General features: G+C 35.5%; 1 protein-coding gene across 5 annotated transcripts in view; it reads left to right on the top strand.

Annotated features, from left to right (window-relative positions):
• Nucleotides 1-26,776, top strand: part of IMMP2L (inner mitochondrial membrane peptidase subunit 2) — a 965,664-nt gene that overhangs the window by 734,212 nt on the left and 204,676 nt on the right. Inside the window, exon 6 of one of the 5 annotated variants that reach the window (XM_044947172.2) lies at nucleotides 15,072-17,874. The exons of 2 other annotated variants lie outside the window; for them this stretch is intronic. In XM_044947172.2, the coding sequence (XP_044803107.2) occupies nucleotides 15,072-15,230 (159 nt within the window). In that variant the 3' untranslated portion in view covers nucleotides 15,231-17,874. Of the gene's footprint in view, nucleotides 1-315; nucleotides 2,205-15,071; nucleotides 17,875-26,776 lie in introns of those variants that run through there. 2 more of the 5 variants (XM_044947171.2, XM_044947175.2) reach the window with 2 other exon arrangements.

Here is a 26,776-nt window from a genome sequence, read left to right on the forward strand (position 1 = left end):
GTCAGTGGGTGTGTAGGTGTGTGTGCGCGAGTGAGACATACATATTAGACAACTCAGGCAAGTGATGCTTTCAGCCTGCTATGATCTCAATAGAAATGTTTGTTTTTTTCTCACATATATGTTTTTGTACCTTATGTTTTCAATTAGTGTTTGACAGAAATAAGTCAGTAGTTTAAAAGGCATTTATAATGGAAATCATATTGGTTAAGTAACATCTTTCAGCTTTTAATTTATAACAGAAATGCTCATGTTCTTATACCATGTTTATATTCCATAAAATATGTGACTAAATTCATGCTTTACAATTTTTTTCAGTTTTGAATGCATACAGAAGTGCTGTATTTATGAATCCCTGTAATAACTCATTGTATAAAGAATATTTTAGTTAATGGAAACTGCATTATTTCTCTTTTATTAATAAGATTAAATCTGTTAAATGTATCATGTTGGCCAAGTCCACATTAAAATGTAAACTTTAGTTTGGGTTTTAATTGAGAGAGTAAGTGTCTCTGAAATGAAGTGTTAAAAATGTTGTTGTTCTGTTATCTAGTCACCTCTGTCTCTTTAAAATCCTAGATCTTCAACCTATTAGATTTTCCTATATCTAGACATGTCCTTACTTGTATGTATGTAAAAGATAATATTGAGCTCCGTTAGTTACATAGGTATGCAAAAGTATTATTCACATCCTTTTGTCTAAAACGAAATGGTTGGTGGTCTATACAAAACCTTTTTCTTCACCTGTTGTGAGGAACCACTATTACCATCGCTGCGGGAGCACTCACTTTACTCATCTTTGACTAAAAGTACAAGAGGCCTGGGGCTGGATAAGTGTTTATGTGTGAAGTGGAAAGGAACTTTAGGAGACAACATCTACTTCTTTTTCTAGCTGCAGTGATACTAATGAAAATGCCTAAGGTCTTTCTTGCTTTTGCATAGTAATTATTAAAGAAATAAAATTTAATTGTTGTAAGGTGTATCAGAAATGAAGTGAACAGATTGGAATTGTTGTAGAGGATCCCTTGAAGAGTGTAGTAAAAGTGACTGTCATGAAGAAACGTAGTAGCAACTTGAAAGTGAAAATAAATCACCTAAAAGCAGTTTTATTTCTTTTTCATCAATAAAATTAAATCTATTAAGTGTACCATGATGGCTAAATCCACCTTAAAATGTAAGTTTTAGTTTGGGTTTTAATTGTGAGGGTAAGTGACTCTGAAATGAAGTGTTAAAAATATTGTTCTCTTATCCTTTGCACATATGGGGTAAATAATTACTAATTTAATAAGTACTAAAGCTTGAAATTGAGTTGCTTTTTCTTTATTACCAAATGAAGCCAATGCAATCTTATCTATATAATTAGTATTATTGTCAGTTACTTGTATTCCAGAAACTTTCTTATTTGGGAGAGAAAAATTATTAATAGAGTTGATAGCCAGAATACTGGGAATTGCAATTCCAACCTCAGGATCATATCTATTGTGTAGTTCTTTCTGGGTTCTCTTTCCTGCTGTGTACTTCATAGTAGTACTGTGAACCATTGAACTTTAAGTAGACCTATGTATGTTGAAAACATATCAGCAATGAAAATATCTTCTGTCACTTATATGCTTAAAAAAAGAGAGAAAGAAAAAGTGAGAGACGTATGAAGGGCAGTCTCATTGGGTTTATTACAATAAGAAACTACAATATGCAAAACATTGACAAATATATTCTGTGTAGGACCTTAATGCCATTGATTTACATCAAGTTTTTAAAGTAAATATACTTGAATTTACAACTTGAACCAGTAATATGAGTCAGAGACATAGAACCACTTTGAAATTTAGTGATTTTCTTCTTTTTATAATGGATATAAATATATAGATGCAGAATGGCCTTTGGTTCACAAGTTGGAGTAAACTATAAATTTCCATTCACTTAATCTGTATTGTTTTTATTTGTCAAAATTAGATGAAGAACCTGTATTAGAATGAAAGAAAACATTTGTCACATCAAATACTAACTTATTGTATTTATGACTTTTAGTACATATATTTTTACCCTTACAGTAGATTTCATATTTACGTTCCAATAGCATTTATGACTAGGAATAGTGATTAGTAATGATGCTCCCAAATGAGCTTAAAAGAATAAAGGGGAAAAAAAGCGAATTAAAGGCCTACCATTTTTATTTAAAGCTAAACTCTGATGTTTGAGTACAGACATTTCGTATTACATTTTTGACTAATTAATGGTTATCTGAATGTTTTAATTATTTTAATATTTTTATACTTCTAAAAAATAACAACTAAAGTTTTACAATTCTAAAAAAAGCAAAATAATCTTGAATCTTAAAATGCATATGGACTTGAAAGCTGTTATATTTTTCCAATAATTCTCAGTTGAAATTTTTGACTTATCCATCAGTAATACTGGAGAGTGTGGAAGGTCAGAAAGTTTCAGGCTTTCTGGATTGTTGATCTATTTCTCCCCTTTGGAACAGGGAATGCACTTTTCCTGGAAGTAAGCTCCCTATCTAAAATTAGCCAGAATTGTCTCTAGGATGCTTATCTTGACTTTGTAGAAATTGACTGAAGCCTTTATCCTTCGTTTCCCTCTCAAATAACTTCAGAATTGTAGCCAACTATGTTTAACATGCTTTAACTTTTTGAACTGTAATTATACTTTATCATAGAATCTCTTCAGTTTATTTTAAATTGTTGCCTATGGGTAATCACATTGGAGTTGACTTTTTCCATATTCAAGTAAATTTTTGGTTGTAATCTAGAAAAGAAGAAGAAAAGAATGTCTGACTCTATTTTTCCCTCATTTGTTCTAAAATTTCCTATTTATTTTTTAATATTTGAATTTTCTTTTCTGATTTGGTTTATTGCCACTGTATGTAGGCTCAAGAGGGAATTAAATACTTTTATGGATGAAAGATGAGTAATGGGTTATAAAATTAAAGATAGCAAACTTGTTATAGTAATAGAATGCATTACAACAGAATGAGATCCGAAATTTGCACTTTTAACTTGTAGAGGATGATGTTATGGAGAGAATCCAGTAGACTCCTTTACAAACATAGGTATAGTAAAACAGAAAATCAGATAACTTTAGTTTTGGACCTCATCAATCACATAACCTATATGGTCTATATTTCCTCACAAATATAAAAGGAAGAATTTCCTCTCCTCTGAATTCATCTTTCATTTCAGTTCAGTTCAGTTGCTCAGTCGTGTCTGACTCTTTGCGACCCCATGAATCTCAGCACACCAGGCCTCCCTGTCCATCACCAATTCCCGGAGTTTACCCAAACTCATGTCCATTGAGTCGGTGATGCCATCCAACCATCCCATCCCCTGTGATCCCCTTCTCCTCCTGCCCTCAATCTTTCCCAGCATCAGGGTCTTTTCAAATGAGTCAGCTCTTCGCATCAGGTGGCCAAAGTACTGGAGTTTCAGTTTCAACATCAGTCCTTCCAATGAACACCCAGGACTCATTTCCTTTAGGATGGACTGGCTGGATCTCCTTGCAGTCCAAGGGACTCTCAAGAGTCTTCTCCAACACCACAGTTCAAAAGCATCAATTATTCGGCACTCAGCTTTCTTCATAGTCCAACTCTCACATCCATACATCTTAAATAGATATTTAATATAATGAGCATCAGTTCAGTTCAGTTGCTCAGTCGTGTCCGACTCTTTGTGACCCCATGGACCACAGCACATATAATTTATTTAATGCACTTCTATTTCAGATTGTTGAGGATGTTCACTAGAAACAGTGATGTATTTTTGAATATATATATATATATATATATAAAAAATTTTTAAAGAACATCTTCAGCAACCTAAAATAGGAATACAATTTAAGTATGTTTTATCGATAGGATAAAATATTATGCAGTCGTTAAAAATCTGTATCTGTGAAGAATTTAATGACAGCACATCCATGATATTATTTTAAGTGAGTACATGAAACTGAAAAATGGATTGCAATGTTATGTTAATTGAGCCGGGAGTTATGATTATAGTCAATTCTTATTTATACCTTTGCACTTCACTATATTGTAAAAGGTCTACAGCAAGTTTTTATTATCTTTATAATCAGAAGAAAACTAAATATTAAAAAAATAAGATAAAGGTGATTAAAGTAATGAATTCTAAGTTTCATTCTAAATTCTCTAAAAATGGTTTATAATGCCATGGCCAAAGGGAAGAATATTTACATCACAGATGTGATTGGGTAGAAAATGTTTCAATTATGAATGTCTCTATGGAAGATCTCTGTACCAAACCTCTTGAATATATCATCATGGTACAATGATAGAAAGTGTCCAATCTTCTCATAATATGGATTCACTAATATACGACTTTAGCTCAGATTTCCAGTGTGAAAAATATGTTAGTATCCTTTAAGGTTTTTATTATTGTCTGAAAATGTTTTTCAGTACATATTACTGCTTGATTTCACTGGAGTATGCATTAAAGATAGCTAATGGTTGCTTAGAAAATTCAGAAAGCACTTCTCTTAATAATTTTTTGCTCTGTGAAAGACATTATAGCCTTTCCCTTTACCATCCCTACTTCTGTGTAGATGGAATTAATATAATTTCTATTGAGGTATGTTCTTTGCCACCACCCAAAAGTAAGTGATTACAATAGATATTGTTGAATTTTCTGCTTGCTTTAGAAGGAAAGCACATAAAAGTCAAGCTTTTTTTTTTGTATGTGTGTGCACATAGCTATGAATTTTCAAATAGTGATTTTTAAACTATTTCAGATTAGCAGACTGTTCGTCAATTAAGAAGACAGGCAGCAGTTCTTTTTTTTTTTTTTTTGATTTATTATAAATATTCATTTTATTACTTATATTTGAAATGATTTCATAGATACCCATTCTTTTCGGTGAAAACATAGATTGGACCTTTCTATGGCCTCCATTTAGCTTGTACATTCCCTATCTTTGAATTTCTTTCAGTTAGTTTAATCTAGTTTTAAGTCACGAGGCACTGAAATTCATTCATTACTTGCTGTATAAAGATTTGTTGTCAGAATGTATGTCATAATTGAAATTCTTGGGTTATAGTATCTAAAATAAATAATGTTTTTAATTTCATTCACCAAAGGATATTAAGGAGAAAAAAAAAATTCAGGTGGCATGACCTTTCTAATCTATATAAAAGTGTTTTGACTTTTAGACTTGTGGTCATAGTGTCACCTTGTGAACAATTTCTATGTGGGAACCATGAAGCAGAACTGAACAATTTGGTGCAGAAACTATGTATGATATACTACCTCTATCTAAGAGAGGAAACCAGGGAATTATACTAAATATGAATTCTTTTTAGTTCCAAGTCATTTGGAAAAGAGCTAACACAATCACTTATTTCATAGATGCCTAATTAAATAAAATACTAGCCCCCTAAAATGTTTTCTTGAAGGAAATATGTCTAATAGATAATAGTTTTTAAATAATTGAAATATTAGAAATATTCTTTCTTAATTAAACTGATGATCTAAAAATGATAATCTATAAGAAAGCATTGAAATGAAGATGAAAATTCCATTAACCTCCTTTTGAACTTAGCAAAATTCAAAACATTTTTTACTTTTTACAAAAGTATCAAAAAATAAAGGAGAGGAAAAGTAAAGTGTATGTTTTCCTATCATGTAAGTCTTTCTTTCTGTCTTCAAGATAGATTTTTGAACATCTTTCAGTTATCCATATTGATTTTAGCCTGGATTGCACTGGCTGGAATGGATCAGGAGAGATGAGGATTGTATTAACTACAAAGAGAGTACTAGATTAGGTAATATGTGGGAAATGAAAGAGATTTATTAGTCATTCCTATTTTGAATTTTCTCCCTATGTTATGCATTTTTGGTAAAAAAAAAAAAAGAAGAAGAAATACAGTATGTGATCAGGGCAACAAAATAAGGTTCTTGGAGATACAACGAGGCTAAAAGGAAGAGTAAGGGAAGGAGTATTATATTTTATAGACCAACTGACAAAGGGAAGCATTGGAATGGAGTTTGGGGACATGTTTGAAAGATTCAGAGTGTAAGGACAGAGATTCCAGTTGTGGATGATAGGAGTGCACTGAACCTGGGAGTCTCCCCAGTGCTTTCACCACTGTTATCAAGAGATGCCTTGATGCCTAGAAAGAGCATAAGTGGGTCAGTAGATAGAACGACTGAGGTATAAGCCCAGCCTGGAAGGAGGCAGACAAATAATAGGGCAGAAAACAACACAGCACTCTAAGTAGAGGTGTGAGACAGATCCTCTTAGAAGAGTAGACGTCTGTGTTCTGAAAACCCATAAGAAAAACCTACAAAATCTTCTGAGAGGGTTTGGTAAAACAGAGTGTTCTGAAATCCATGAAAATAATAATTATTTGGTACAATCTCATACTGCAAAAAAACACTCTGGATGCTGCAGGTTTTGTGAATGAAGTAGTTTATGCTTGGAGTGGTTTATATGTTTCAGCCGCATTGAAAACATTGTTTGAACAGTACAGAATATTCTTGTGGACTTTTGAGAATGAATTGACATTTCATTTTATGTATTGTTAAGTGTAGCATTTTCCTTGTGTAAATTCTCTTCCACAGATAGAATAACTTTTATTTAAAATCAGCCATCTTCAAATAAAGAAAAAGGTCATTAGACTATGTTGACAGAATTCAAGTAAAGTGTTCTGTTCACACTTTCTTTGAAATATGTTGCTTAGACTTTAATTGGTTGTATTTTCCAGTTTCCTTGTAGTACATGCTATTGTTCATTAATATTTTTGTTAGGAACTAAAACAATCTCTCTTTGTAGAAGAATATTTGTGATAGAAGTCCCTTGGTTCCGAAAATCATAAAATCTTACTTTGGTGTTTTCCTTCAATTGTTTTTCACAGTTTCTTTTAAACAGTGCCAGAACCTGGCAACCTCACATATTTTACTTAGGTATAATTCTTACTTGGGTGGTATAGACAAAAGCATGTATTTCATAAAAAGGCCAAAGCCAATGAGAAGAAATACCATAATAATGAAACTATCTGTATATCCAAAGTGCTAAGTCTCAGAAAAGAATCAATTCTCTGGAGCAATATTCAAAACAGAGAAATGTTCATACAGCAAAAAGAAACAAACAAAAAAGCCCACAAAAATCCCTTAGGATCAGCATCAGTGTTGGTTGGATTTAGTTATAATATAATTAGAACATCTATATAAATTATATCTATATATGTATATATATGATTGTTTTAAAGAGCATGGAAACATAATACCAACTAGAGCTAGTGGTGAAGTACATCTTCCTTCCCATGAGAACAGAGACAAACTGAGCTTCTGTCTCTACCAAATCAAATTTTGCTTGTTTTAATTATTCTGCTACATAGAAATCATTTTCCACATGATTTCATTTTCAGATAGGAAAAATGTCAGCAGAATTGTCATTAAATTTCATTGCTATGGCAGATACTGTCCCTTAGGGCCACTTAGTTAGAATTAAGCATGTCCATTACACTAGAAATGTTATATTTACTGACAGTGGGTCAGGAGACAAAAATTAGTGAAATATATGCAGTATTATTAATTTAGCAGTTTTACAAATTCTCAAAAATTTTAAGTGGGATTGAAATCATTATCTTATTATTTATAAGGCATAATCAGTGTCTATATTACATGTCTACATAGAAAAATAAAATGAAAAATATGAGGAGCTCAAAAGAGAAGAAAAATCTACTGACTAGCCTAAACAATATAAGGAGAAAAAAAATCAGCTCTTGAATACTTTGCAGTTTAAGGTTTGAGATTGAGTTTCCTCATTTCAATATTTATTTATAAAATATGTACTGTTTCCTGTCTACCTCTTCAAGTGCAAAACAATGTAAATGACTTTGTCTTTCTACTGAGCTTCTCAGAGATGACTTTCTTTAGAAATTTTTAATTTTCCTGAAGCTTTTCTTCAGTCAGTTCAGTTCAGCCGCTCAGTCGTGTCCGACTCTTTGCGACCTCATGAACCTCAGCACGCCAGGCCTCCGTGTCCATCACCAACTCCCAGAGTCCACCCAAACCCATGTCCATTGAGTCCTAAAAAATGGCTTTGCTTTGTGTCAGCATCTTATTGGGCTATTTCCTGAAAAAACTTGCAAGAGAATTAAAAGATCAGTTTGGTTGTCAAAGATTTAGACAATTCTTTTCTGTGTAATGGAGCCATATATGGAGTCTGTAATGAAGTAAAGTAACCATAGTTTTAGATATTATCCACTGGAAGACCCATGTGGGTTTGTCTACCTTGATGAATCAAACAAGTGAAAATGGAATTCTTTATTACAGTGTCAGAGTCAGAACCATGAGGTGTGTTCTACTGATGGGGCATCACAGGCCCCATCACTTTTTCACAAAATAACATTGATTCCTATAATATGGTTCCTAGGTATTTCTGCTCCAACTCATCCTCCTGTCAGCAAGAGTTTTTCTTAAAAGAACTCTGATCACATCATTTCACTTCTTGAAATAATATCATCAGCTGACAGCACCTATCATGCTTAATGAAGAAATGTTAGAAGCTTTCTTTCCCTCTTAAATCAGAAATAAGACAAGAAGGTTAGCTTACCACCTCTGTTCAACACTGTGCTAAAAGTCATTGCCAGTACAGATTAAGGCAAGAAAAAATAGAAAATGTGGCAATTGGAAAGGAAAATTCCAAAGTTTTTTTGTTCTCAAGTGTATTATTGTCTAGTTAGAAAACCTAAGAGGAATCTGCAGAATTATTCAGACAAGTACACAAGTTTATTTGTGTAAGAGCTATCATATACGGTGACAAACAGGTCTAGACTTCATCAACAAATAGAAAACACCTTTAGAGAACTTGCCATTGGAAATAGCAATAAAAAATGCAGGATAGTGGTTAGCTTTGGAAGGCATGGAGTGAACGTAGGTGGAGATGGGTGAACAGGGACACCAAATTACTGGTACTGTCTTAAACCTTAAACAGGCTGGTAATGATGTTGCTGTTCATTATATTATGCATTATACTTTGTATGTCTGAAGTGGAATATTTTTAATAACTACATAAATATTAAAAGTTGGCTTCAGTGGCCACACAAAACTCATGGCAGATCTTTCTAATAGTTTTGGGTCATGGGGTATGGAGGTCCACATACCACACATCTAAATATTTTATAGCTATAAATCAAGTTGATCTTTTCTCTTAACTTGACAACTATACCTGCATATGGCTAAAACCAGCAAACAAATGAAAGATGATGGAATTTAATTATTATAAGTCTACGTATTCTACTGAAAGGCATGGGATGTTTGAAAAAGTAATGTAAAACATATAATTCATAAATTATTATATGTTTATTCATAAAATTTTTCTGACCTCCATTTTAGCAAAATCACGATATTGTTATAATATTTTCACATAATTTGCATTTCACTTAAACAATAATTATATAAAGGATTAAAATATTTAATTGCATTAGAGTATAGAAAATTCAAATATATATTTATCAAAATGGAAATGAAAAAATGGAAAAGTAATTTTTTCAAATTTTTCTAAAAGTTTTTTGTAAAACATCAAAAAACCGGGAGTTGGTGATAGACAGGGAAGCCTGGCGTGCTACAGTCCATGGGGTTTCAAAGAGTTGGAAACAACTGAGTGACTGAACTGAACTGAAAATATCAAAAATACCTCTTAAATGTCAACAGGCAAAGTGACTACTAAAGAACATAAAAATTATATAAAAATTATTGAATTTTTAGGTATTCAAAGAATTTAATGTTTTTAAATATTTTTATAAAAGTATATCTATTTACAGTTTGAGGGTTTGAGTTCGATATATTTGTCCATGAAAAGCGTCTATATTACCCTTTATGCATATCATATCCTGAACTACATATATGAAAATTAAGAAGCACTTAAGCATTTAAATTTTTTTCTCAGGAGGGTAATGAGTAAGAAGAGGCATGTCAGCAAGACTGATCTGGGAAAATAATGAGAGATTAGATTGCAAATAGACCACAGGTAGAGAATGCAATTTGGAGTAGGCAATGGCACCCTACTCCAATGCTCTTGCCTGGAAAATCCCATGGACGGAAGAGCCTGGTGGGCTGCAATCCATGGGGTCGCTAAGAGTTGGAAACAACTGAGCGACTTCACTTTCAGTTTTCATTTTCATGCATTGGAGAAGGAAATGGCAACCCATTCCAGGGTTTTTGCCTGGAGAATCCCAGGAACAGGGGAGCCTGGTGGGCTGCCGTCTATGGGGTCACACAGAGTCGGACACGACTGAAGTGACTTGGCAGCAGCAGAGAATGCAATTACTCAATGATATTATTGGTTAAGTGGGAGATGATAAAGTGGTAATAATAGAAATATGAAGAAGTGTGTTGATTTGAGTTTTTAGGAAACAAGAATTGATTGGATTTTTGTTAGATTCCTTTGACTGGAATTAACTCACATCTGTTAGGGAAGTTCCCAGCTCAAATACTCAGTTACCTTCATGCTCACCTATGATGGATCAAATCTTAAAATTGAGCATGATGAGCTTTAATCATAATGATAGTTTTGTGATGATCTTTATGTGGAAGAACAAAAGATGGAAGTGACAAGGTAATGTCTCCAAGCTTCTTTGGTTAGCAAAATGTATGTAGAGATATTGTGGCAGTCTTGGCTACCTGGTGAGAATTGTGCTCATACTGATTAGACTTGCTATTTTGACCTTAGGAAAGAGAACAGTTTTGCTTATGACTCATTAGCACTTAAAGACAAATATTATTCCATCAAAATTCTGTTGTCAGGACTTTCCAGGTGGTCTAGTGGTTAACACTCCAGGCTTTTACTCTAGAGATGCAATTTCCACCCCTGGTCAGGGAAGTAAGATCCTCATGCCACTCAGCATGCTCCCTCCTCTCCCCTCAAAAAAATATTTCTGTTCTTTTACATTTAGTATCCATGTCAGCTGATCAACTACTCATCCATTTCACAGGCCTTCTCTGCTCTTTTTCTAAAGTTCTGACCTATTCCAAAAGGTGAGAAGATGAATCCAAGAATGCAGAGGCTAATGAGAAGGAAACATATTATGTAAAATAAATATTTTGATTGTTGACCGACAGAAAAGCAGGTTTAAAATTTTCTTTTCACTGTTGTTATTTAATATTATTATTTGAAATGTAGTATATAGGATATACTTCATTACAGTAGTTTTAGGAAGCAAGAAAAAATCATTAGTTTTGATGAAGGAATGATGTAGAGTATTTTGCACTCATTTCCACTTACATCAACTGATCATCCCTTTAAATAAAATTTTAGTATTTATATAATGGTATTCTGTTCAGTGGAAGGAAAGGGGAAATTAAATGGCTTCATCAAGTTGTAGAATTTGGGGCCTTGCTTTTTTCTAAATCACTAAACCTGGTTTTCATAAAGGTAATAGTTATTAACTAGAATTTACTTTAGACTAACAACTACATTAGGCTAAAGTTTTACGTAGACCCCCAGTGATTTTATTTATAGTTGAAGAGCTTTAACTGAACATTTTCAAAGCTACTTAAATCTCTCTTGTTGTGAAATGTATTTGCCTATTCCCTACAGAGGCTTTAAACTCTATCTGCCTAGTATTTACTAAGAAGCTGCAGTCAAATGAAAGATTCTTCTCAAATGAGCCATGATTATATTTAGGTTGTTCATATAAATTAAGTTTCACTTCAAAAAAAAACCCTAATAAGATTATAAATTATGTAATTTCTCCAAGTCATTATGGAATTATACAATCTCTGGTCTAGGAAAAGTTCTAACCTTAAAATATTTGGTCCAGAGGCTTTTAAAACAAAATTACTTAATTTTATACTTCTTTTGATATTAGCAAAAAGCAAACCAAAAAAAAAGTATTTGCACAGTCTTTCAAACAAAGAAAATTTATGTACTGCATAGGGAATGGTAATACCATTAAATGAATGAATTATTCTTTAAATCTAAAGACATGATTTCAATGGACTGTTATCTTCATATTCCATGCATTACCCTGAAATGACTGAAAACTAATGGTACAAAATGGGCAAGGCCATTTAAAAAGCCATTCATCAAAGTGCATGGTATTTAAATCACCTTTTTATCCAGATGGACATTGCTAGTTAACTGTTATATCTTTTCAAGTGATATTTACTGTTGAGTCACAAAAGTATACTTTATAAAAATTTTAAATAAATTTTCAAGAGTAAGTTTTCATTTGATTTTATTTCAGTCACCTAATACTTTATATTTTAATTTGGGAGGGGGCAAAAAATCCTACCATGCTTTAGCTGAAGTATTTTTCTCTTTAGATGAAACTACTATTTGATTTCAGAGAGGTCTCTCTACAGCCTTTATGTATTTCCCATACCATATTGTATCCATGTGAATTTTTATTCTGTGCTTCTTTGCCCTATCACTACCCCTAACTGTCTTACTAATTCTTTTGGAGTTCAGTATCTATAGCACTTTTTTGTTTATTTGTTTTAGCAAAGGAGAATTGCTATTTGGTTTTAAGGAAGAATATGAATAAGATATCCTTTTTGAAAAGGGTTTAAATAGGATATACCTGTGTATGAGGATATTACCCTAAATCGAAATATGATTATCCTTTAGGTTCAGGAAGCATGCCTTCTTTATGCAGTTATTGTCTATATTCTCTGTTTTTAATTCCTCAAAATCTTCAATATGGCTATAGGGACTGTTACCATGATCTTTTGCAGAGTATATCTGTTTGAATGTGCTTTCCTATAACTTCAATCTAGTTTAAAAATAAACCAACCAAAAACATCAGGAATCATGCCAAACAGAATCATTTACAGATGCATGGGATATATGCTCTATATTCTTCTGGCTTGATTGAAAATAAACTGGCCTAGAGTAAACTATGATGTCTTCAAAGCTCATTATACATTCTATGTTCTTAGCCCCTATTTCTTTTAACACACAGTAGAAGCCTCCCTTCTGCCTTCGGTGTCCAGATCTCACCTGCTCTCAAAATTCTTTTCTTCCCAGATAGCTCAGTGGTAAAGAACCCTCCTGACAAGCAGGAGATGAGGGTTTGATCCCTGAGTCAGGAAGATCTCCTGGAGAAGGAAACGGCAACCCACTCTAGTAGTCTTGCCTGGGAAATCCCATGGGGTTGTAAAAGAATCTGACGCATCAGCAACTAAACAACAAAACCACCCCTCCCCAAAGGAGGAAATCTAATAATCTTTTAAGACAGAGAGAGAGAGAGAGAGAGAGAGAGAGAGAGAGAGAGAGAGAGAGAGAGAACGGATGGGGGCATCAGGGAAGGTGGGGAGAGAAATACTATCCTTTGCAAGTATTACTTTCAACTTTTTATAAATGTAGCGTGAACTTTTTCTTCCACTCAACATCCCCATATAAAGAAAAACTAATAAAGCAGTAGAAATAAGGTTGCAAGCAAAGCAATTATTTGTGTGCTGATGGCTCCCTCAAAGTATCACGAGGTTCCCTTGCTTGTCCCTGAGAGCAATGGTGAATAACAATTTGAAGTGGCCTCCTTACCCAGTCCTACCCTGAGTTGATGCCCCACCCCAAGGCCTTGTGGAGCTGAGGGAAGCTCAGTCCCATGTCCAAAGCTGTGCTCTGCTTCCCAAAGTTACAATACATATCACGGTTGGTGCCTCTGACTCTCAGTCTCTAGGGTTGCTCATGTGCCAATCCTGAGCCAACTAACTATGACCTGTGGAACAAAATCTAGATGAGAAAGGACTGACGGGCCTCTGATGCCCATCCTGGAACAATCAATCTTTGTCAAGTAGTGGAACACCATGGTAGCCATAGCTTGCATCAGACTTCTACTTCTGGATCAACTAGTGTGGCCAGAAGGCAGTATTACACAAAAATTGTGGCAGTCCTGTTGCAGGAAGGGGGACCTCTTCCAGGACCTGAAACTGGGCTCTTGTCTAACACTCAGAAATGAATTGTCCAAGGAGACACATGCTGACAAAGCAAGAGATTTTATTGGGAAAGGGCACCCAGGCAGAGAGCAGTAAGTTAAGGGAACCCAGGAGAACAGCTCTGCCACTTGGCTTGCAGTCTGGGGTATTATGGTGATGGGATTAGTTTCCAGTTGTCTTTAGTCAATCATTCTGATTCAGAGTCCTTCCTGGTGGTGCACACCTTGTTCAGCCAAGATGGATGCCAGCGAGAAGGATTCTGGGACGTGGTCGAACAGGTGGTGTCTCCTTTTGACCTTTCCCAACTGTTCCAATTGGTGGTGGCTTATTAGTTCCATGTTCCTCACCAGGACCTCCTGTGGTAAAACAACTCATGCAGATGGTTACTATGGTGCCTGGGCAGGGTGGGCGGTTTGTCAGTGTGCTTCCCCTAACGGTTCCATGGAAATCTTATTTTGCTGATACCAGTGTAGAGAAAGGAGTCGTTGTTCCCAGTTTCTGCAGGGTGCGAATAGGCCACACTGTCATAGAATAAAAGGTAGAACGTATACACCCTGTAGCAAGAGACAGAGAGATAAAGAACTATGATGTTCACAGAACTTCTGGCTGGAAAGAAATGGATAGGCTTCCACGAGTTCAAAGAAAAGACAGAATTTGGGCTTCTGAGCAAATGAGAAAATAACTTTCTAGAAGTATAGAGTAAGTTAAAAGCAGGGAGGTAGAAGCCTATACAACATATACTGGGTATTTGAGCAATTTTATATTTTGATGGAAACTCAGTTCTGGGGAGGGCAAATTCTGAAGCCATGACTAAGAACCTTGAGTATCACACAAAGAAGTCTGAACATTATCCTTTGGGCTGTGAAGCACTTAGAAGGCTTTTGGGCAGGGTAGAGAAATGATAATAGCAATTTAGGAACACTAATCTGACAGTATGCTGTAAAATGAACTGGAGAATGAACCAAAAGGTGAAATACCTTACCCTGCAAAAATGCTGTATAATCATCCATAGTACACAAATTAGGCCAAGAGTTCATACCTAAAAAACACTAAAGGGAGCTTATTAGAAATGCAGATGTCTTTACCTGCCCCTTATAGATTTTGGTGTGTAAGTGTGAAGTAGGGCTTTGAGATTTGCTTTTTTTTTTTTTTTTTAAGCACCAGGTGAATGTGGCAAGAGAACACTGTTTTGAGAAATGCAGATCTTGGGATGCAATCTGGAGAATCAGTTTAGGATCTGACTGTGAAAGAGTCCTGGTTCATCCTTGCAACTTGCTCAGCTCAAAGCCCTGGATTTCAGCCTTGGTTTTGGTGTAATATATCTGAAGTCAGAGCCAAAGCAGAAGGTTGAAGACATGAAGCCTTACCTCTCTCCCAAGTTTCTATGGGCTCTATTTCATGTGGTGCCATCTCTCTGTGGATAAGTCAACTGGAAATTTTACAGCATGACTCACCAAGGAGTAGCACTGAGTTCTGTGGTTTTGGTGGGGAAGCAGTGCCAGAAAAGATTAATGTATTCTGTTTTAAGACTGAAGTGAGGTTATTTTATGTAGCTTCAAGATTCCTTCTCTTCTTGCAGTCTATGCAGATTCAAATTCAGTACAATTTAAATGACAAAGGGTGACTTGAGCTGTTTAACAAATGGGAGATCGATATTAATCATCAGGTTTTTGGAGCTTCACCCTGAACAGAGTGGGGAGTGATAAGTCCTCCTAGGAGTACTTCCACAGATGCACTATATTAGTAGACTTTGCTTGGCTATTCTTTGTTCAATAATTAATTAGAAGTCTTTTCAAAAGTCTCCTTATGTCTCCTGAACTTGGAGCAATAACATTTTTATCCTGTGCTGATAAATTCTAAGATTCATATTTAGATTGATTTAATATGTGTTCCAGTTAGTATGTGATATTTATTTTGTTTTTAATCTTATTGTTAGTTGTTCTTGTATGACAGTTTAAGATTAAAAGCTGCTAAGTGTCTGAAGCTGTGGTAAGATTTTCTTTGCATCCTCTTCCTTTTCACCATTGTACCTTTCTTCGATCATTTTCTTTGTCAGCCCAGCTAGATGCCTAGGCTTTGAAGAGATGATTCATTCATTTGGCTTAGGGTTTGTCAGGGTTACTTTCATGTTGCCAAAACCAGTGATCTTTCCCATGTATTCCTCTTATTTAGCCTTTCAACAGTATTCTATATAGTTGACCACTTCCTCTTTAAAACATATTGAGAATTTTTTTCTCTTAGCTTCCTTGAAACTGTACAACCAGTCATTTTTTTCTCAGCCTCTTTTCACTTTCATTTTTCTCTCCCTTGGCCTGCCCCTGAGCTCTGTCCTATTCTTTCATCCCTATTTAAAGCTCTCCCTGAGAAAAAATGAATCTAATGTCTTTAAAAGATGTATTTTATGCACTGGTGTTTGGAATTATATCTCCAGATTGATCTTATCACACTTGGATAGTCAATAAGCATCTCAGATTTAACATGTCTAGAGTGAAATTCTTTGTTCCTTCCCACTCCCATCTTCTTTCCTCAGATCTCCCAGATTTTAGTAGATGACATCACCGTCTACCCAGTTACTCAAGCCAAAAAGCTCAGAGTCCTTAATGTCTCACTTTTTATCACTCCCATCTGCACCCTACCATCAGAGCCTGGTAATTCTGCCACCATCATATCCTAAACTTGCCTTATTTCACCCACTTCTGTTACTGCCTCTCTCACCCAACCACGAGAGGTTCCTTAACTGGCCCACAAGCTTTCCTTCTTCATCTTCTAAACTCTAATATCCAGATAGCAGCTGGGGCCATCTTACCCACAAATCAGGTCTCTCTCCTACAAGAAACACTTCAGTGGCCTCCTGTTGCTATTAGAATTAGAAAACTTCTCTACAGTGTTTTCTCTGACTCGCTTGACTGTCGCCTTCAGGGGTCTCGCACCAGGTGGCTCCCGGATCTCAGTCTTCCCTATGCTGTGCACCACTCCGGTCTTTCAGCTACTTGAACAGGCCATAGGTCTTCTGTACTAGGCGGATCCTCTTCCTGGAATTCTCTTCCCTTAGGTCTTTCTGTAGCAGCTCCCTATTTTCCCCAGTTTGGAGCAGATTTGGCTGTGTACCCAGTTTAAAGTGAAACACACACACACACACTTCTGCCATCACTATTATTACTGTGCTATTTTTTTCATAACTTGCCACTATCTTATTTCACTTCTTTATTTATTTTCTTTTTTTAATTCCCACTAATAGAAATTAAGTTTCATGAGGTCAAGAACCATGTCTTTCCAGTTCACTGATATAAAACAGTGCCTGACTCATCACAAGCACTTAATACAATTTTTTTTTTTTAATGGATAAGTGGTTTTCTGATCTGTGAATGAGCTTAGCTCTAATGGTGCCTCCTGGTTTAGAAATAAGTTAGTGGAACATATCCAAGGACATCTTTGGAAAAAAGAGACTCTGTTTGTAGAGGCCAGTGGAGGTTGGAATTGGGGTCATGGCATGGGTACTTTCCAGAAAGCACTGGATGACTCTAGAGAGTGATATGGAAACAAAGTGATGATCCAGCAATCTCACTTCTGGGTATATATCCAAAGGAAATAAAACCATTATCTTGAAGAGGTATCTTTACATGTACTTGAATGTACATGTTCATTGCAGCATTATTCATAATAGACAATATATGAAGATATCCTAAGTGTCCATGAGAGGATAAATGAATAAAGAAATATTGTACATACATGTTGTACATACAGATGTACAAAATATTGTAATACAAACGTACATATATGTGCACGCCATAATTTCTTCATTCATTATGTGCATATACGTATGCATACACGCACAAAAGTATATTTGTTATTCAGCTGTGAGAAAAAAAGAAATGTTACCATTTGCTGCAACATGATGGACCTTGAGGGCATTGTGCTAAGTGAAATAAGCCAAAGAAAGACAAATATTGTATGATATCTCTTACATGAAGAATTTAAAGAAAAAAGAATTTGTAGAAACAGAGAGTTTTATTTTTATTTTTTATTTTTTTTAATTTTATTTTATTTTTAAACTTTACATAACTGTATTAGTTTTGCCAAATATCAAAATGAATTTTAAAATGGTTGCCATGCACTGAAGGATTGAGTAAATAGGGAGATGTTGGTAGAAGGGTACACATCTTTACATGGATAGGCTCTCAAGAACTAATGTGTACCGTGGTGAGTACAGTTAACAACACTGTATGTATAACTGAAATTTGCTAAAAGAGGAGAACTTAAATGTTCTCACCAACTACCCCCCAAACTATCGATATATAGACAAATGTGTTAATAACTAGATGAGTAGAATCCTTTCACAATATGTATGGATTTCAAATCATCACATTGTACACTTAAAATATATTACAATTTTAATTGTCAATATACCTCAAAGCTAAAAATAATTTTTAATTAAAAAGATTATAGGGAAAATAAGGCTCAACTAAGTAGGTTTTTGCTCTAAAACATTCAGACTCTAATACTAACAATAAAACAAACTGATCAAAAGATAAGTAAATAAGAAGGTGATTCAACCAAAGCAAATAAAATAAGAAGAAACAGCCAAGGTTTCTTACAGATAGAGCACGGGGCTTTTGTGATAAGTAAGTGCACCAGCTGACTGAAACCTGGAAAAATGGAAGAGTGTATATACAGGGATGGTAGGAATCTTTGGTGACAACCAAAACTTACCTTCCATATGTAGAGAGCCAGAGTAGGACTCTAAGATATTGGTTCTCTCAAGGTATTACTGGGATGTTAAGACCATAGAGTCTTATTTAGTACAGAATCATATGAAATGTAGGGGTTAAAAAAATCTCCCTGAGAAGATAAAAAGAGCAATAGAGCCAAAGCTTCTGATTCCATTTGGAAGCTCTCTAATCTGATTCTTTGTCATCCATAACTAAAATCTTAGAGTGCTGTTTTACAAAGTTTAGAGTGGGTCAGAATCAACTGGGATGCTAGATTGAAAATAGAGCTTTCCCATCCTCTGTGAGATACCGATTTGGTAGTACTTGTATGGGTTTTGGCAAACTGTATTTTAGCAAGTATTCCCCAAATCAGACTAATACCACCTAGTGCAAGTCAGTCATGGCTTGATAAACAGTGGTTTAGAGGAACCCACAGCTTTACCTATTCTCACGTAGCATTTAGACAAAGTTCAGTATTGTTTTGAGTGCTTGAAATTTTGCTTGGTATTTAATTGTTGGTTATTTAGACATATTGAAACTCTATACATGTCTCTTTCTAAGAACTGGGTTTTTTAATTATTATAGTTATGCATACTCTGCTTTTTCTTTTTTGGTTGAGTCTTGAAAAATATGAGTTTCAGATAACTTATACATGATTTGAATTTATAGGATCTGACTTTAAATTATAACATTAGATGGGAAAAATGAGAAAGTATGTTAATTAAATATGTATTTTCTCTTATTAGTTTTAGTAGCCCCATATACAATTGCTTCTGTATGTGTGCATGTCAAGTCACTTCAGTCGTGTCTGACTCTTTGCGACCCCATGGACTGTAGCCCACCAGGTTCCTCTGTCCATGGGATTCCCCAGGCAAGAATACTGGAGTGGGTTGCCATTTCCTGCTCCACAATTGCTTCTACCTATGTGATATTCCTGAACTCTGGGAACAGAAATTCCACTGTTATTTGTGTAAGCAGTTCATGTATGACCAAAAACCTGAAGAAACTATTTAAATTGTAAACATGATTGCATTACCTAGAGAAAAATATTCTTAGATAAATTTAAAGCTTCCTTTTCAAGAGAATATTAAGCTAATTGGAATTTTTCTTAGTTTAAAAAAATGATTTCCAGAAATTGTTTCATTTTTTGCACTTTCTTTTTTATATTTAGTTCAGAAACTGTTAAAACTTGGCTATTTTCCAAAACAAAAATTGATTAGAATGTAGAAAGAATAATGGAGATAGACTAGTTGATTCAAGGAAAATTATATGTGTAAGAAGCACCAAATACAGAGTTTAGTGGGGGTATTCTGTGCATTATGGTTATTAATTTAAAGACAAGGGATGACTGACTGCTTACATAAACAGAGCAGTGCCTACCCTATGCCATATATATGTCATGTTCTCTACTGTTAGAGATTTTCTGAAGGTAAAGCACATCTGAGTAACCTTTGTATCTGTTCTCTTTGCCTAGCCCAAATCCTAACACTCACAGGGTTAATTCATGTCTGGATTAGACTAGTGCAGTTTAGAATACAATATGCAATCATAGTACTGTGATTCACACCCTCTCATCCTTTTAATTATCAAAATTGTAGCGATATGACCTACTGGGCTATAGTTACACTTGGGGTGATTGATTTGGGTTCATGTGGATATACTAGCTCTAAGGGTTGTCTTGATCCAACATAGCTACTCTTGCTATAATGATTGAATAGACAAATTTCATGCCTCTTATTTCAATCATAAAAATGGGCTGGGGCATATAAAAAACAAAGAAATCCTTAAGCAACATAATATAAGCCAGGTGTTCTTTTTCTTAGCTTGACTTAGTCTTGCTCATCCAATACCTCATGTTTCTCTCTATCACACATTTTTTTTTTTTAACTCACAAGAATCTTGTAGTCAAAATAAAAAGAACTTAGGTGAGAAACTTTTGGCTTTAAGTTTGTGTCACTTTGAAGGTCAGCTGCCTTTAATTAACTGCTGTGTTTACTGGCTTGGAATGTTGATTATTTTCATCTGGAGCCCTAAAGACCCCTGGGGAGCTCCTAGGGTGACATCCCCTTGACTGAGGAGTGCTGCTGAGGGGCTGAGAAACGTCTGCCTTGCAAACCTCAACATGAGGATAATGAGTTCAGGCATTTCAGAAACCAACCAGCTTCTGAGAAAGGCACTTGAGTGGAATCCTGCTTATTTTTGAAATTTAAGAGCCTGAGGCTCACCTACTAAATTAAAGAGCTTTCAAACAAAAGCCTGGAGGAACCTGGAGTGGTGGTTGTTTCCATGTGCACAGGAATGGCCTTGCCATTCAACTTGATCTGAAGTGAAATCTAGAGATGAGGCCAAAGAAAAGATACTCAGGGATAGTTAAATTCGCAGGAAGTTCTTATTAAAAAAACATGGTAATATTTGGGGTAATAAAAATCTCCCCACATATACATAATTTTATTGTTCATGCTTATTTTTAAAATTTCAAGGAGTGTTCTCTCACTGCCATGGACTAAATTGTGTCTTCCCAAAATCCATGTGTTAAAGCCCCTAATATGATTATATTTAGATATATATTATATATTATATAATATATATATATTATATATATATTATATATATAATCTATATATATATAGATTATATATTAGATTATAATATGATTATATTTAGAAATAGAGCCTTCAGTGTGTAATTAGCTTTAGATAACATCTATGGGACTTGGCTGGAGAAGGGAATGGCAACCCACTCCAGTATTCTTGCCTGGAGAATCCCTTGAACAGAAGAGCCTGGCAGGCTACAGTCCACAGGGTCACAAAGAGTAGGACATGACTGAAGTGACTTAGCACACGTGGGAGTCAGAGCCTCATGAATGGATTAGTTCCCTTATAAGCAGAGGAAGACACACCAGCACCCTCTCTGCCCTGTGAGGACACTGCAAGAAAGCAGCCTTCTCCAAGCCAGGAGGAGAGCTCTCATTAGAACCTGACCAGGATGGCAACTCTGACTTCTGGCCTCCAGAACTGTGAGAAAGCACATGTCAGCTGTTGAAGTCACCCACTCTATGTATTTTGTTATGGCAGCCTAAGCAGACTGATGCACTCCTATGATAATAATTAATTACAATAGGAATAGATTATTGGTTTACTGTTCTTGTTGTTTAGTTGCTAAGTTGTGTTTGACTCTTTGCGACCCCATGGACTGTAGCCTACCAGACTCCTCTCTCCATTGGATTTCCCAGACAAGAATGCTGGAGTGGGTTGCCATGCACTCCTCCAGGGGATCCTCCTGACCCAGGGATCGAACCTGTGTCTCCTGCATTGGCAGGTGGGTTCTTTACCACTGAGCCTCCAGGAAAGCCCAGGTTTCTGCTTAGGAGGTGTGAGTAAAATAATCTTATTGACATAAAATTTCCCTTAACCAATAGTGTACACAGGAGTGTAATTTTTTTGGTATATGATACTGTATCATTGTATTTGCAATTGGTAATTGTAGACTGAGGTTCTTTTCATTCGTTTTGAGTCCTTTGAACATTTTATAAAATACCTCAAGGCCAGTGTACAGGAAAACCAGCAGCCACATGTGTGATTTGATTTAGGGAACACTGGAAGCTCCCAGGAACCAATAGATAGATGTGAAATGCCCAAGATTTGAGATTCATTCCTTTAGATTTAAGGCTTTTGTCTCTGGAAAACCCTCAGTCAAATGTTGGTATCCCTCAAAAAATAATGTATTGATACTTCATTAATATTTTTCTCAGCATAGAGTAATCTTTGAGGTGGCAAGTTTTATTTTAGGAAGGATGGTTAAGACTCTGAATAAGAAGAGATAAGAATAAGGAGATGGGTCACAACATGTCCACAAAGATGGGGTGTTAGAGTGCAGAGCACCCATTGGAGAGCTCAGGTGATAAAGGAAGACCCCATTGTCGCTGAGTGACTGGAATACGGCACTCTCTGCTCTGTGGCTCAGTTTTCCTTCTCTCTGCCCCTCCTTTATAGTTTGAATATTCTCCAATCACTGCCTTTGTGTTGTTTTAATCCTCGCTCTCATCTTCCAGATACTTATATGACCCTTAAAACTGTGCTCACCTCCAGTCCCCTTTCTGTCACTTAGGCTTTTTGCTGAAATGAATGGTTTTCATCTTTTCTTCTCTTTACCCCAATAAGAAATTACCCAAAGTACAATGATAGCAAAGAGCCTTACTGAGCTTAGTTGCTCAGGCATGGTCAACTCTTTGTCACCCCCTGGACTGTAGCCCACCAGGCTCCCCTATCCATGGGGATTCTCCAGTCAAGAATCCTGAGTGGGTTGGCATGCCCTCCTCCAGGAGAGCTTTCTAACCCAAGGATGAAACCTAGGTCTCCCACATTGCAAATGGATTCTTTACTGTCTGAGCCACCAGGGAAGCCTTAAAATACTGGAATGGGTAGCTTATCCCTTCTTCAGGTGGTCTTCCCAACCCAGGAATTGAACTGGGGTCTCCTGCATTGCACGTGGATTCTTTACCAGCTGAGCTACCAGGGAAGCCCAAAGAACCTTAAGTCTGAGCCAAAACAACAAATATAATAGATACTCACAGATAAGGATTTGTGATCAGGCTTTGCTATTGGAAAAGAAAAGGCAATTTTTAAAATGTGTCAATTATGTTCTTAAAATATTATCTAAAGATTATAGAAATCTGTCTGCTAGGCAGAATCCCTTAATTATTTTTTTCCAAAGATACTTTTGCCTTCTCTGTATCCCTTTACTCTCATCACTGTGAATATTTCATGCACCTTGACATGCCTAGATGATTTTGATGTAATTCTGCCTTGTATTAATTTTTTACACTATACTTAAGTGCACTGATGCCTACATACTCCTTAAAAAAACTGAGGAATAAATGCAAGATTCTTGCTTTATGCTCCCCATGAAAACTGAAGCTAAAATCAAGTTAAATACTATAAATAGCAAGCTGCTTCAACTGTTAGCCTGTGTAATTAAAGAAAATAGAAAAATACAGAAAAGTCTATATCTAAGATGACTTTTTTCTTTGGGTTCATCACTGCTGCCTAGATGATTGTTTTTTTGAAGGAGAGTGTCTTTTGTGATTAAGTCACTTGTCAGATTTGCATTGATATGCAAAGTCTCATTTTATATCTCGAGAAGCTCCACCATCTGTTACTAACATTCTTCCAGCAGGAAGTTCAAGAGAATAGTGTTTGTAAGGTAAAAATACATCAGCCATAGCTAGAGCTTCAAACAATTGTTTATAATTAAGAAGTAGAATTCAGAGTAAATGTGGATTGAATGTTGTTCTTAAGAATGAGATGAAGAATAATACTGGAAGGTTGAGACAAGATGTGAAAATGTTGAAGGACAGGAAGTATATTTACATTTCTTTTTGGAAAAATTTCAGAAAAGTCTCAGTCTTATTTTGTACTTTCAGAAGATGGTTCAGATTTAGTGTTTGTCTTAATTTATCTTTTTTTTTTTTCATTCAATACGTACTTACTGGATCCAACAATGAATAAAAAATAAAGAATGTGCACAGGCACACAGGTGCACTCAAATGCATGACTGAGTGCCATTATTCACTTCACGCCCTTAAAGTCTCATGTAAGTAATACAAGATGTAGCTGAAATCTACTTTTAAGTATATAAATTTCAAATGCTGAAATAAAAACACTTATGTTAAACATGGAGAAGAACAGTGAAACAATTGAATATCCCAAATGATGTTATATAAATACTGTGGTAACATGAATATTTAGATATTAAATATTTGGGTATTTAAACACTTAGGTAATTTAGAAAATATCCCTTGAATAGAGCATAACCAGTTTACAAAGGTGGAATGTAGTCAATAGATCAAGGCATGTGGGATTATTAAATTGAAGAGACAATAATAAAGGTTTAAAAAGACTTGGTAGACTGGAGTTGCTTGCTATAGTTCTTAGAATCCCAAAAGTATGACTTATGATTTGAAATTAGTCATAGAGACTAAAAAGGTCATTTTTGATTCATTGAGGTTCATTGGCCTCAAAGTAAGATGTATTTATTCCATGCTGAGTTAGACTGTATATGTGGCAGTGTACAGGTAATGAGTTCAAAGAGATTATGTAGTGGAAAGATGGCTCAAAGGATGATTATATGTGAAACAATCCAGTGGAAAAGTCACAAATAACCCTTCATATACCTCTATTTCTTGGTGGTGATTTTGAGAAAAACAACAAAGTTTCAAGAGGGAATAGAAGAGTTGCTAAGCATATTTGTGAAATAATTCTTTTAGGAGCTTTGGTTTTGATTGTTAAATGACAGCATGATCAAAACTTTGCATTATGTATATGTTTATTCTCTTAATAGTAGTGAAACATTTCTCTTAATCCTTCTTAAAAATAGGATTTTTATGTTTATGTGTCCCTGTACATGTTTGAACACAAGCACACCCATTGTACTCTATTCACTCCAATTTATACACCATCTTGTTGAACCCATTCCTACTATCAAGATTTTTTACAAAAATCATTGAATGTTGGTATGTTCTTCACTGTCACAGGTATAATACAGAACTATGAGAAGACAGTTTTGAAACCTGGAGAAAATCTTTTAAATTTTTTATTTTGTCTTAACATAACTAATTATGTCTGTCATGTCCTAATATAACTCGTCCTAACATAGTTATCATTTACTGAGCATGTGTTATATATATGTGGAAGAATGTATTACTGTTTCCATTATGCATTCTCCCACTTGTAAGAAGTTTGTGCATCCTTGCTTTTTTCCATATGTGGTGAGAATACTTCAGTTCTTCCTGTGAGAAGAGTGTAATTTGCCACCCCACTAATACCAGGCCTTCAGCGTGACTTGCTTTGGTCAGTAGAGTATACGTGAAAGTGATGTACGCCATGACCAAGCAAATATTTTAAAAGCTACATAGGTGGCTCCTTCACTACTCTTTTTCCTGGGCCATTAACGACAGACATGTCCAGATGGGGGCTGTTCTTTCAGTCTCAGAAAAAGGTGCCTGAAGCAGAGCAAAGCTGACCTACAGTGACACATAGCCAACATGTAAAGTGGGCAGTGTCTGTGGAAAGGAGAAATAATCCTATGTTATGATAAGCGCCTGAGATTTGGAGGGTTTTGTTAAGAACCTCAGAAGGTTGAAATTTCACCCTACTTTCAAGCTAATAGATAAGCCAGTTTAGAGTCATGGACACTGCCAGAGGACTTGACACTCCTGATTCAGCGACAAAGGACAGTTTAATATTCAAAGCCATATGAAGAGCCAGAATATCAGATTTTGTGCTGTTCCCTGAGCCCCAGTTTCCACCGGGCGATGTGAAAGTGGCCCAGGTGACAAGCACAAACTTTGTGTATTGTGTTACAGGAGAAGAACCCTGAATCTGAATCATTTGTAAGAGGAGGAAGTATGGCAGCCAAGGTTTCTGAGGGAGCTATCTCTGTCTTCTAAGGCTGTAAGCAAACCTGCCTATTGTCAGAGAGGGGGATGTTATCTTCATCCTCTAAGGCTGTTTATTATACAAACATCCTTGAAAGATAGTCTGGAGCAAAGACAGTCTGTGCCTCTGCTCACAAGATAGGCAATAATGCAACAGACCTATGGAGAATTATCTCCCAATACTTCTTATTTCAGTATAATCCAGCAAAAACCATCAAATACACTGTGTGTTATGCACTACCTTTTATTATTTCATATCTAATCAGACCTCTAATTTTTTGAGTTATCATACGAATGACAATAATTTATTGTGAAGTGAAGTTCACTCAGTCATGTCCGACTCTTTGCCCATGGACTGTACAGTCCATGGAATTCTCCATGCCAGAATACTGGAATGGGTAGCCGTTCCCTTCTCCAGGGGATCTTCTCTGGAGGAAAGGGAATCAAACCCAGGTCTCCTACATTGCAGGCAGATTCTTTACCAGGTGAGCCACCAGGGAGGCCCAATAATTTATTGAGTGTCGATTATCTAGGGACTCAAACATACATAACTACTCTCTGCAAGGCAGTTATTAGTATTTAGTTTATAATAGAAAAACTAAACTGCAAAGAAGTCAAATAGTTTGCCCAAGGTGATATTAATCTGAGAAGCTAAGATTCAAACTCAACTGTTTTAGACACCAAAACCTATGTCCCTAAGCCACTCCTTCCACTAGTTA

The sequence above is a fragment of the Bubalus bubalis genome, chromosome 8, assembly GCF_019923935.1.
Source record: "Bubalus bubalis isolate 160015118507 breed Murrah chromosome 8, NDDB_SH_1, whole genome shotgun sequence".
NCBI lineage: Eukaryota > Metazoa > Chordata > Mammalia > Artiodactyla > Bovidae > Bubalus > Bubalus bubalis.